This window comes from Strigops habroptila, chromosome 2 (genome assembly GCF_004027225.2).
Source record: "Strigops habroptila isolate Jane chromosome 2, bStrHab1.2.pri, whole genome shotgun sequence".
Classification (NCBI taxonomy): Eukaryota; Metazoa; Chordata; class Aves; order Psittaciformes; family Psittacidae; genus Strigops; species Strigops habroptila.
Window position 1 is genome coordinate 100,907,374 of NC_044278.2, and position 13,961 is coordinate 100,921,334.

The 13,961-nt window shown below is 37.5% G+C and overlaps 1 protein-coding gene across 12 annotated transcripts in view; it reads right to left on the reverse strand.

The window, feature by feature from the left end:
• Window positions 1-13,961, reverse strand: part of FRY (FRY microtubule binding protein) — a 232,117-nt gene that overhangs the window by 112,849 nt on the left and 105,307 nt on the right. For all 12 annotated transcript variants that reach the window (XM_030475571.1, XM_030475558.1, XM_030475572.1 and 9 more), the window contains one exon: window positions 5,706-5,759. In XM_030475571.1, the coding sequence (XP_030331431.1) occupies window positions 5,706-5,759 (54 nt within the window). The remainder of the gene's footprint in view (window positions 1-5,705; window positions 5,760-13,961) is intronic.

Sequence of the window (13,961 nt, forward strand, 5' to 3'; positions counted from 1 at the left end):
CCCTATGAAGAAGTATGTCCCCAAATAGACCCAAATACCTTTTAAGAGTCACTATATTTAACTGTAAAGTAAAAGTTTTTATCGGGCTTCCTGCATGTTCACTGACATATTTATCAATGCTGTTCTCTAAATCCCAGATACACAATCTCATTAACCACAAAAAGTCAAAGTGACTCCTGTTAAACCTCCTCAAGCCATATTTTCTCTGCTGAATTTACAGTGTGTGTCTTTAGTAGGGATAAAAGGTCAATATAGCTTTTTTTTTAATCTTTCTGTCATTGCACTTTTAAGACAGGAAGGAAGGGTGGACTGGGCAAAGACCTGGCTCTCAGGGAACAGGAAGGGAGGGAAGTCTAGCCAGCGTGTTGGTTACTCAAACCTTTCATTTACTGGAAGTAAGTCCAGGAGTGAGATGAATTCTAGCTCTGTGCTGCTCCTGAAAGGGAGTGCACAGATGTACAAATATGTCCTTGTCAGACAAATGATCATGTTTTTCCATCATAAATGAACTACCTACTGTATAGCTTAAGGATAAGAAAGCTGCACAAGTAGGGAGCTGTTTAAAACTTGTGTTCACAGAACATTAAATATACTTTATGTAAATGCTTAATATTTATTTTGGACTAATATGTAAGAGTAAATTTAAAGAAATTCTGACCAGGTATTTTGCTACAGTTTATATATTTTCATAAAAGTCTTGTTACATTGTCAAAATACAAATATAAGAAATGTCTCAACTAACAGCAGATAAATGCTCATTACTTTTTTTATTTCACGTATTAATTTCTAGGTGCTTTAACAGCAAATATATTCAAAACTGCATTCAATTTCCAGCAGTATCATTAATTCCTTAGCTCTGCATTTTTTCACATACCATATATATCAGTATTTATGTTACATGTGCATTTTATTGCCATTTTAATAGTGCAGAATTGCAGTACTTCATTTTCTAGTGTTGGCTTATTTTTTGTAACTCTGTTATTTGCACAGATTCTGAAGACAGAATCTGCATATTGTGTCCTCAAATTATTGTATAGATTCCAAATAATGGACTTTAGGAGTGAGATTTTACACTTTCTATCAATCAATGCTACTGAAAACAGAATTTGACAAACTTCACTGTATTTAGGATACCCATAGCCAACACAATGTCTTTCTTTCATTCAGTGTTTTTTCCACTTCATGCATGTCTATAACAAAGCCCCATAACTACAAACAACACAGATTCAAGGAAAATAACAGCTGCAATGAAATCCTTGGTTCTTGATATCAACAGCAAAACTCTCATGGACCACAGTAAGACTGAGATTTCATATGCAATACATGGAATTAAGGAAACAAAGGTAACGATTCAAAATACTCTAGACTGTGGGAAGGGGGAGATTTTTATGAAAAGTGGTATGAAGTTAAATCTCCTTGGGAATGGTTATAACTGGTAACTATTAAGTTGGGCTCACTAGTTCTCATTTATGATCCTGGTTTTGTGAGTAAAAAACCAGGATTTTTTTAAATCATAGTTTTGTAGATGTGTAACTTCACCTAGCTTGCTTATAAGTTAGCAATGTTTTTAGCTATTTTACTGCCAGGATAATAATTTACATGAAATCCCATTTATTTCTGGTGTGCAGCAAGCTCAGTTCTGAATGTGTTAACTTCAATTTTGCCTTCAGATTTACTTCTTTGCACACTCCTTGAACCCAAACCTCTAATCAGGAGCCAAGGGTTGTTCTGTGACCCCATCACCATCATTTCTTAGACTTCCTCTACCCTTCTGCTAGTGAGGAAGGATAATGCATAAAACACAGGAAAAGGGAAAACGCAACAGGGGCCAGCTGCAGTGCTACTGCAATGTTGATGGTACCATTATTCACTTACTGAATATAGCAAATATAATATTGGATGGGAATAATTATCCGTAGGTCACTGACCACATTTAGGCTGTTATGAAAAAGAGACCCTTAATCGTTAGTATGTTGCTTAGTGTCTTACTTATATTTTTATTTTCCACATTTCTAATTATTATTAATTTTTATTTTCCTTTTTTTGCTTGACCTATTTTTATTTCTATCTCCTAAAAGTATATAAAACATTAAATATTTTTGTTTTCCAATCTATATTCTCCAACCTAGCGCATTTCTAAGAAGAGAGTAGTATAATTAAAATGAGCACAAAGTTTTGTGCAGTTTATGCTGAAATTCTTGCAACAGGCACTTCATACAAACAGTTTCAGATGAAAACTAAGCCTTGCTGTTAGTTTTTCACTTCCATGGCCCAAACATTACATTCATTTTGTATTTTCATATGGAAAAATGTCTGCTGTTGGTCCAAGATTACACAGTGCCCTTTTTCTGCCTCCAGTGCTAGTTCTCGGAACATTTATATACTATGGTAAGAACAGAAGATACTTCAGTAGGGGCTGAGAAAAGACTAATAAAAATGTTTCCTTGGGTGAGGATAAGCCTCTTGGATAATTATGGGTTTTTTCACCCTAGCTTTTGATCTTTTCATGTACTGTAATTTTATGGTTTCCTGTAATAGGAAGCTTAAGTCATAGTTCAGTAGTACAATGTTTAATAACATTTCTGTAGTTGGGGACACAGACCATGCTAACGTTGGAGCAGTAATGCTCTTTGCCAGCAGGCAACTAGAGTTTTGCCTAATCAAGAACTTATTAAAAAATTATTTTAAATATACTATAAAGATATGTAAAACCGTATGAAGAAACTCTATGATTTCCTGAATTTCTTTTCTTTATATACATGCACACCTAAAAAGGAAAACACAGTCAGTGTGAGGAATCCAGGCTAATGGTGAGACATTCTGCAAGTGAGGAGAAGTAAGATTACTTCATTCATTGCTCAAGATACTATTATGAGTTTGAGGAGGGTGATGCAATTGGCAACCAGCCAGAGCCTACAGGACAATAGTGTCTGCCTAACAGGAGGCACTGACACTACATCCACACAGAAGGAAACAGCTCTGCCTGAGCACAGTCAGGTCCCTAGGCATTGGATCCATTGCCACCATCACAACCAGCATTCTTATAATGATGTTTGAGAATGGGCAGGAAAAAATTCTTTTTCTCAGAGAGCCAGAGGTAAAGCTGCTTAGGGAAAGCAAGCAATGCTTTCAAAATCATTTTCAATGGTTCAGGGGTTTCAATGTCAAACTTTATGCTGATTACTCTGGGTAGCTAAAGTTCCATTCTGCTCATTGAAAGCTACTGCAAAGGGGGCTTTGGGGCTGTTTTCTCCACCTCTGAAGTTGACTTGCAAAAAGCAAATTTTAAATCAAGTCATGGGTTACTTTTGCTGCTTTTTAATTTACAGTGAGAAGTGCATCAGATATTTTAAATGAGTAGTGACCTGGTCACTTCAGCATCTCCTATCAATTTCATTCAAATTGAACAGAGATAATTCTGATAAAGTCAAAAAGAGAAAATTAGGTTCCTTTGAGAATGTGCCACTTCTGATTCCTTAAGATTGGAAGTCAAAATTATTAGACAGCCCTTGAAAATGTTTCTTCATGGGGATTCTCCCTCTTTTCTCCTTCATTTCTGTAGTAAAAATGTCAGGAATGTCATGTTCGGCCTTTTCTGGCTTTGCTAGATGACTTTATGTCTGTCCAGGAACCAAACCTATCCACACCTTACCTGGAAGGCAGAAGCAAGGGATTATTAACCTGGTCTTCCTTCATCCCTTTAAATATTTGAATTAACTTCAAAAAATAAAACTTAAATGGGTTGACTTAAAAGCACATGCCCTCTTACTTGGCTTTTAGTATCATGTGGAATAATGATTTTCAGAGTTTTCCAGGTAGACCACATTTTCGATTTTTTTTTTTTTTAATTTTTAAGACCTTCATTTTTAATAAGAGCAAAATTATCCATACTTTTGTGAGAGATTTATAATACTGACATGTTATCATTTGCAAAACAACTTTATAATATTGAGTGGTACTAACCTAACCTACCAAGTGAAACATCAAGTAAAGAAAGACTTTTTGCTCTATCTTCCTGTCTCTACTCTAGCTAAGTTTTATAAAATCTCTACTGCATATTGCAAATATTGGAATGAAAATGTAACTACAGTTTAGCTAAACTGAAATTATTTTGGTAAGTATGAACCGTGTTCTTGAAAACAAGCTCATCAGACAGGTTCAGGTCCCATCTCCCAATCACAGGTGTACATCAATCCCAGGAGCACTACAACATCTCAAAATGATCGTGCTGTTCAAGCAGAAACCAATGTGAAACCTGAAAAGGAAAACATTCCCAACAACTCAGGCTGAGGCAGGCAGGCAGTCTAAAAATTTCAATCTGAATACCTTGTTTGTAAAATTTCATGGAACTGAAAATGAGGTTTTCTGACAAGACGTCTAAAGCAATCTCAGCTCTATACTTTTCTACCAACTCTATATATAGATAGGACTCTAGATACACAGTTAGAAATGTATACAAATACTGTGTATAACAAAATTTGCCTTTGTTTTTTGCCTGCATCTTACACCCTCCAGCATTCAGGGTAAATTGCCACAGTAGTAATACACAGTTGTTTCATTCTAGGAAGCATTTGCTGTTCTCATTAATTGATCTTACTTGTTCCATTTTATATCTACTTACCAATAACTAGGAGAAGCATAACTCTTCTAATTCTTCCCTTTAAGGGACCACAATGTGCTTAACCATGAATATTTAATCAAACCACGGCCACCCATTACGTGTTTGTTTAATATACTGCAGGAACATTATCACAAGGTTTGCATATGGGTGGCTTAATTTGTTTTTCTTTCCCATTTGTGTGTGACACTCTTCCCACAGGAAGGAAAAAAAATATATAAAATTAAGGTTAGAATACCACAAAAAATTTCATTAGGCAGGTAGGGAGTACTCACAAAGCAGCCTCCTTTAGCCTACAGCAGCTGTCTCCCCTGTGGGGTTTCTCTGTGGTCAGTGAGATGGGCAGGGAGCTCCCCAGTACGATGCAGAAGTCCTACCATTTGCCTCCTGCTCTGAACAGCCCTTTGAGCAGGCTACCTCTCCCCAGAAAGCAGCTACAGAATAACCTAGAGAGCCTCACTTGGTCAAGCTAAAATTATGAAGTGAGCCTTTGTGCAGGCCAGTGGTGTCTCACAAGGCATCTTTGCTTCTGGTGCAATGTCCCAGAAAATTCAATAAATATGCTAAATTCATTTGAAGATCCGAAGTCCTACTCGTACCTATCTCCTCTCCCAAAGTTAAGTTAATCAAGATGGTACCTTATGTAGGTTAGTTACGTAGGAATTTTTTCTAGATTTTTTTTTTCCTGAGAAAGACTGCTGACACATTACTTCTTTTATACCATCATTAGAAAGTGTGTATATTGCTGTTGGGTTTATTTTTATATTTGTACCGTTTCACTTGTTTCAAAAAACCAGATATTCTGAAAAGACACAAAGTTTGCTTTGAAACCTCCATCAGGCGAAACAGCCAGGAAATAGTACATGTGCTTAATACACAAAAAGGGCAAAAAAATATTGACAACAGTAGAAAAATCCTCTTAATTTAAAACCAAGAATGATTAAGCAAAGCAGTCATCATTCTACTAAAGTACATTGAAAGATATTGCTTTTGTAGTGTGTGACAATAGTATAGGGCACTAGACTGCCTTCCAAGTATTTGTTTTTTAGTCTGAGGAATGGAAGTAATATCATTTCAAGTGTCTTACTTGATCAAACTGGGGGTCTTCTCCTCGTTGCAGAGATTTGGTCAGTGGCTTCTCCTAAAAGAAAACATATTAAAATGTATTTCTTAGGATCAAGATTATGATACATTCTATCAACTCTGTTTTTTTTTCTGTTAGATATTTACTAACATAATTTGCCTCCTAATTAATTTCATGTTGGAGATACTGTTTGTTTCATAAGCAAAGGTAGACCTGTGCATACATATGAACTAATACTGACAGGGTGTCTTTAGTGTCTTTCCAAGAAAGAAAAGGATTAACCATTTATTACACCCAAGTTACTTGGTATTCATACTGACGATAAATTCTTTCAAAATCCTAAAAAGCACCTGATATTTCCTCTAATACATAACCAAGGAGCTCCATTTAGCTACATGGTATTCCTTCTTGTTATAATACTACCAGGCGATACAAACATACGAATAGATATAGTGCACCAAGCAGTGCATACCGAAAGAAAGGTAGTTTTAGAAGAATCAGATACCATAGAGTTCATTTTAAAGGAACATAACTGTGGAAAAACTATTACTCGAAAAGAAAAAAATGTAATGGAAGCAAATTTTCAGGATGCCTTCTCAGAGTATCTGGGATAGCCAACTCAGAGAGATTCCCCATGTGTGAACTTCACCTACATGGCTTTTTTTGCCAAGCAGGTTCAATTACTGAGTCATGTGGAAGTACACAGTGCAGTATTGTAGATATACACAACACTATAGAAAACATGAATCTCCTAAACCACAATGAAAATAAGCAATGCACGAAGGCAGATGACAGTCTGAAAAACATGTCACCATCACAATCACAATTCTGCATTGAATTGTACTACTGTTGCTGGTGTCTGAAATGAGCCAGTGCCTTATTCTTCTGTAAATCATGCATCTTTCTTCTACAGCTGTAAGATTGGGGCTCTCCCACCAGCTTAGCATGAGATTTTCTGTTCAGCTTTCAGCAAACTGTTACACTCATCATCTGTTAATTTATCAGGCAAAATACCATCACTGCCAGGGAATGTGAGATGCAAAACAAAGAAATCTGTAAAGCTGCTAAAATAATGGAACGGAGAGACTTGTGGCAGTCTGAAGATTTCTACTATTCAATGCTTTTCTTTGGAGAAAATGTTGCCCAGTATAATCTACTGACTGATTTTGAAATTAATTATGCTGATCCACTCGTAACGCCAGCTGGCAAGGAGGCTGGCTGCAGGGTGACCGCAGTATCCCCTGACTACCTACCAAATAGAAAAATCAACAAAATGCTTTCTTCTGAGTCTCTGATTTATCCAGGACAGTCATTGATACTTTTCATTGTTATCTGTAATGTCTAAAGTGACTCCTCCAGGTTACATTAAGGGCATGACAACTATTAATTAGAACTTTATGACAGATAATTGGTAATGAACAGACACAGTAAAACCCTGTAGCCCAGAAATAGACACAGGACGCTACCCCACCCACAGTCCTCCTCCTCAATCAGTAACTCTGTGCTACCCTACCTAGCTGTGTCTCATGGGAGGACAACGCTTCTTTTGTCTATTGCTGCACACTGGAAAGGACAGCAGATAATCTTTCGGAAGTAATATTCAACTTATTTAAAAGGGAAAAGATTTTTAAGTTTTCATGGGCCCTGGACAAATCAATGTACTGAGAATTAGTGCAGTTTAGAAAAAAACCAAACTCAAAGCATAACCTTTTTCTCGTTTTTTTTTTTTTTTCAATTAAACTTCTGATTCTGTCACAGAAGACTTGTGTTACCACAGAGAAGTTTCTTAAGGTCTGTTTCAATAAAAAGGGCTTTGGCATGGAGCAGCTTTGTGTTCCCATGCCTGACACTGCAATGCTTAACTTTCAGAGTAGTATCTAAAATCCTGCAGAAGTGCATTCAGTGTTTGATGCAGAAATGAGGTGTGGGATTCCTTGTCACATGCTTATCTGTAAGGTGGACACAACTAAACAAGACAAAACATCCCGTGGGAAACCAAATTTGGAACTGCAATCCTAAAAAAGTCCTAATCAGCTGTTACCTATCTCTGGAAGCACACACACCTTAAAATACTTCAGTTTCCGATGATGATGTTCCCCAGAGGCTGTGCTTCTGAGTTAGCGAAGATCCCTCCCTTTTCACAAGGCAATACAACTCAACTCTCGCCCTCTCACAGGTGACTAGACCAGAACTTCCCAAACCATGGTACATTAACCTAAAGAAACTGTTCACAGACCACGCAACAGACTTGGTCGCAGCAGAAGGCAGATCTGGGATGGAGACCAGCCAAGGACACCTACCAAAAGCCAGGAAAGGTTCTGCTGACACAGCTTCTCAATGTCTCCAGTCAAGGGCTTTAACTAAGGTCTTTTAACTCCCTTCACCCCATCCCACACCTACTGCTGTTCCTGCCACTTCCCCTCTCCTCATGCTCTTGCCAGGCAGCAGCTGCTGCTGCAGCTGTCTCTGCCTCTTCTCTGTCCCCCTGTTCGGGTTGCTGCTCTTGCTGCTTTTGACTCGGCTCTTTCCAAGAGGGTGGCCACTGACTCTGCCTGCAGCAACTGCTCAGTCCCAGCTGGACCCCGTGAAGCCAAGTGTCTCTGCACATACCCCCCTTCTGGAAGCAGAGTGCCCTGCAATGAATGGCAATAGCCACAGAAAATTCTATTTGGGGCATCGAGATCTGAGAAAACTCAAGGTAGAAGTGATTGCTGTTTACTTTATTATTAATGATGAGTACTGAATAGATAATGAACTGAATAAAGATGAAAGGCCAGATACAAATATGCTTTTTGGTGTCTAAGAGCTCCTACAATATAAAAGGATGATTGCTTGCATGATGAGGTTAACCAGTGACCATGCCAGGAAGACAGTGCTGAGTAAATTCAAAGACAGCTCAGCTACATGCAGGTGCTTCAAGTGTCCTTTGAAAACAGCATATTTAGTTTATGCGATAGATAATCTCATCTGCTGTAAGCAACCTGCCTATTCTATACCACTTTGTTCTAATATCCTTACAAATCTTACGATTTCATTTTATGGAGTACTTTCAACATTGTTGCTATGGCACCTACTATATAAAATACATTTATACTCATGGTAGACATTTTCAAAAGGTTCAGAACTGGCAAAGGCAAGGTTAAAAGTTATAATAAAGTGAAATTGCCTCTGAGTAATAGATTCCGTAGCAGCCTATTTACCCTGGAGATACACTTAAAAGTTAAACAAAAAAAATCTTAAAAATGTTTTCCAGCCTCAAGGCACTATTTTATTTTTATTTATTTTCTTGCCCACCCAATTCAGAAATGGCAAAGAGGCCCTTTTATATTATCACTTGACTCTGTTTGAGTCTCTGAGACATTCTACAGAAATATCTTCCAAATCTTGGATGAATAGGTAGGCTGAATTTGAAGCCAAAGACTACAACCACAAAATATGAATAAAGAAAGTTTTGATTAATCTGAAAGAGCCCATAGCTTTCTGGGCTATAAAAAACATCAGAACATTTTAGAAGAAAGGACTCTCAATAATAACATTTCCATTTTTAATCACTAAGTTAAACATCCTTATTTTTTGTTTGAAGTGCTGCCTTCAATTGTATGTGTTCAAAACTCTGTATTTGTTCACGCTGGCAACTCCCATGATATGAATACATGTTAGAGATAAGCAGTAAAGATCAGCAAAGACAATTTTGCATTTAATATTTGAAGCTATTGTTTTTCAATAAAACTATCTCAACTTTCTGTATTGCCAATGCTTACAAAACAAAATGCTCTCTTAGAAACTAATTTCCTTTCTCTGCTTCATTGCTGTTGTGAAAATATTAATAGAATATAATAAAACAGAATATCTTGCATATGCAATGGCAAATATATATTTTACCACATTTGAATATATCAACTACATATGATATTTATAATTTATCTAAAAAATAATATAATAGTCAAACCCTCTATTCACGTACGTACACTAAAACATTTCTCCAAGGACTGACAGTCACCTACTTTTAACGGTTAATATATTAATGCTTTTCCAGGGCTGCTACACAAATATAACTGGGTAAATTTACACAGGAATAGCTTTTCTCGACCACCTGTCACAGAACTGAGTGTTCAGGGCAATGAGAAAACAAAAGGATGTCATAGTGCCTATTAAGCTTCAGTATGTCACCAGGACATATAATGCCCCTTAAAGTTATTTGTAACCTCAGCAACCATTAGGCAAGTTATTCCTACTGAACCATGACAGGGTACTGTATTACTTACTGAGAGAAAACCCATCTTTTTATAAGAGCATGGAGGATGAAAGGATATTTTGATACAAAGTGTAACTTTTGCACTGCATGCTAAAAAGCAGCTACTCATCTCAACTGAGTAGTCTTCTGGAATGGAAGAGTTACCAAAAAGAAACAGCAGAAGAATAGATCTTTTTACAATAATGAAGTAGCCGTAGACCACATTCAACTACTACAGCTACAGTATATACAAAATGCATGTAAGCACAACCTTAAGAACCAAAAAATCCCCAAGTGTGATTCTTTCCTGCTTACAATGAATCAAGTCAGCCTTCCTCCCCGGCCACCAAATTGATCATCTTTGTCCTATATTCTTTTCAGCAGGAAAGGAAAGTGGTGTTTTATAGGAAAAGGTCTGCTCCAAAAATAGCTGGATCAAACATGCTAAATTTTTAATTTTGCTGTAGGTTATTCTGTACATACAAAGATTGGAAAACATCTCACTGTCAATCTTGCGCATGCGTGCTGTGTAAACCATTTTCTGTGTCACCCAGGAGAAAACGCCATGATGCCAGTTTGCTTCTGAAGGCTGGACATGCGAAACTTTACTCCACAGAGGAGCATCTCCCCTTCAGATGCAGATGAGCTACCAGCCAGTTGCCTCTGAAAGGGACAGTTTGTCTGTCTGGTCCTGGCTTCCACTTCGACTATGTGCTCCTGCCTTCTCCCTCCCAGAATGGATCTATGCTGATTCTGCACTGAGCAGGATCATGCAGAACAAGTTGCAAGTATTTACTCCTGTTTATCCCTCTCAAAAATGGATACAACAGTCCTCAGTCCCATAAAAAAGCTGTTATACTGAAAATAGGTCTGAACTTCTTGGCAAAAACTTTTCATCTCTTGTTTACCTTTGTACTATTTGGGAATCACCACCACCACCACAGAAAGCCTAGTTAATCTATACCTAAGCAATTAAGCAAAAAGCACCAAGCTTTTTGACTCAAAAGCACGATCTGTTGACTCAGACAGTCTCCCAAATGCCTCCCACCTAGAATTTCTCTGAAACAGGCAATTAGTGCCCTGTTTTCATAATTTTTCTTCACAACTCAGCAGGTCCTCATAGCAGTTCGGTAGATGACAACAGAACCTTTGATTTCTCTTGTTGCTCTGCTCAGCATCAATTAGCAGCTACATACCTCTTTTAAGAGACTGCATCAGTGACAACGGTACACAGATAGTAAAATACACAGAAAAGGGAATTTCCTTTATTAAACTTTGAAATTCAAAGCATACATCAAAAGGAAATTCTAAAGGCTAACATAATAAAAAAGATAGGATAATACAGCTTCAAGGAAACACAGCTCTGCATAAGACAAAATTATAGACTAAAAATGTTAAAGAAAACTCTGATGAACTTCATGTAACTTTTGAAAATTAAGTAAAAATGCAATGCTAATTGTACATGGTACAAACATGAAAGTTTTCTTTCTTTTACTTTCCTTGAGCAAACAACTCAAGAACTGTGACATTCTTACCTGAATGGTAAAAAAATTCGCAGACATGCTTTCAACTCTGTGTTGATAATAAACAGTCACAAACTTTAAACAAAGGTTATGTGCTCTTACAGATACATGGGTAACTGCAAAACCCCCCCAAAACAACAAAACCAAAACAACTTTACTAAGGTACTTTAAGCCCAAATAAGCTGATAGCTACCAGTGGACCAGTTCTGAAAGAAATATTTTAAATACATGCTTTTGTAAAATCTGGAAAGGTGAAAAGAGTTCTAAGGATGACTTTACTGAAAGTGGGCTTTAGTATAAGTGAGAAAGGAAATTTCATTGGCTGTTTATTTCCAGAGCTTTGTGTTAATGGGAATACCTTTTTAAAATTGCAATTTAATGAACACATCAAAACCCTCTGTCTGAACACATGCAAATTGTAAGACAGGCTAGGATCATAATGTTTTACCTTGGTTTCCCCAATGTTAATTACTTCAGTACTGCATTGTACAGAAAAAGAGATTAATTTTACAATCAAATTTAAAAAGAGCATCTAGACAGAAACTGTGGGCACTTAATGTTGACACCATAATTCCATCATAGACCTGTATTAGTAAAACTGACTGATTCTGACTTAAAAAATTCCAATGTAAGAAGATCATACAGATAAAGTGTTAGAGATTTGGTGATTTACACTCCTAAAAGAGTTATTGACTAAACAGGTATTTTTAATTTTAAATTTGAATATTCAAAAAAGACAAACCATTTTAAGTCAGTCATTGTTAAACCTGTTATAAGAAGCAGCAGTAATCAGCTGTTGTGGAGCTGGAAAACAACATGGCTATTACATTGCAGAGTCTGACTGCAGCAAGACACAAAAAACAACAGGGTTTGTGGTTTTTTTGCTCATATGCATTTTTGTCAAGGTGAGTAAGATATATAGGATTTACTTCTCAAAAATTATTGAAGTAAATACAGATTTCTTTCTCTGTTGTTTGTACTGAAATGCACTTTCATAAAAATGTCTCTATGTAATACGAACAAGAATATGCTCAAAAGACAGACACCCAGAACAAGCTATACTCCACAAAAACCACTGTTTCCATATTGCTCTCAACATGAAGCCAGGAAGAAGGATTTCTGGAGTCATACTCTAATAATTAATGATACTTTGTATAAGACTTTAGTTAAGAGTGCTGTCATGAGATGTAGCATGAGAGTCCAAGATCTTCCATGTATGAGTCCGTGGGACTGGAATAAACATGATGCTCTTAAAAAGCATTTGATCCAGTGATTTGTACATAACTTATTTTTAGCATTCTAAGAACAATAGACTGTGGAGATCTAGATATCCACATCCACAGTAAGACCTTTGCATGAAACTGCTATCCTGTTTTAGCTGTTTACCAAGGTGGTTCAGCTAGGAACTCTTCAACAGCCATTATATGCATTAAAAAATAAAATAATTCAGGCGTATGCATATAAATAATCACTTTCATGAAGAGAAGGTTTTTTGACAGCAGACTTCTGTGAAATAGAAATCCTGAAAGATCCAGCAGTGAATTAAACAGATTTAGGAGACAAAGTCACTACAGTCAAAAGTGTGTAACTTGAGCAGTACTGCTCCCTCCTTTCCATATCTGACATTACTTTTGAGATCTGGCGAAGAGGGTGACAGGATGTTTTTCCCTGCCCTTGATGTACCCATGCCATTTGGTACATCTTTGTTTCCTAAACAGAGAAGTTAACTGACACTTTAATCCTGTATGCAGGGTTTTTCACCAACTGATTTATGATGAGCAGTTGTTTCTTCTGTGTAAGAAGGATGTGGTAGAAAAATGCAGGAAGCTTTTTTATCCTGCAGGGAATGGGGCGTGTACTGCTTCCCTCTTGAGTTGACCATGTTCTTTGAGTTACGAGAGCACTGCCCTCACCTTCAGTCATACCTCCTGCCCATGGCAGAGCTACGAGGATTTAGGGGACCTCAATGTTCCAAGCAGTGGATGAGGTTCCTTATTTTAGTACATTTATGCCTAACTGTTAAAATGCTATAAAAACAGGAAGGGCAAGGTGGGCAAGTTTCCCACATTTGCAAGCCTTGGGAATAAACATACAAGGCTGGCAACAGACCTCTGCTAAATGTACAGCATTGATGATGTACAGCAGTGAAGCAAATGAATGCCTCTGTCGATGTGGACATCCGGAATAACCTATGACTAGGCAGGACAGATATCTTACCAGCTACCAAATAGTGGGACACAGCTTAATGAGTGCAGCTCACAGTTGTTTCTGGTACAGAACTGCCCATGATCCCACTCTTTTCCCAGAATCTTAATCTCCAAGGGAAGCACTAAGCAGGACTTGATTCAGTTATGGTGAGGAGAGCTGCTGAAGTGCTGATGTGGCTTTGCTGGGCCTGGCTCAGAAGGGCCCATGGCTGTGGAGGGCTGTGGGGAACTGGAGACCAGCCCTGCTGAGGTGTTGCTGCAGCAGGGACTGAGGGCTCAGCACCTGGAATGGGGT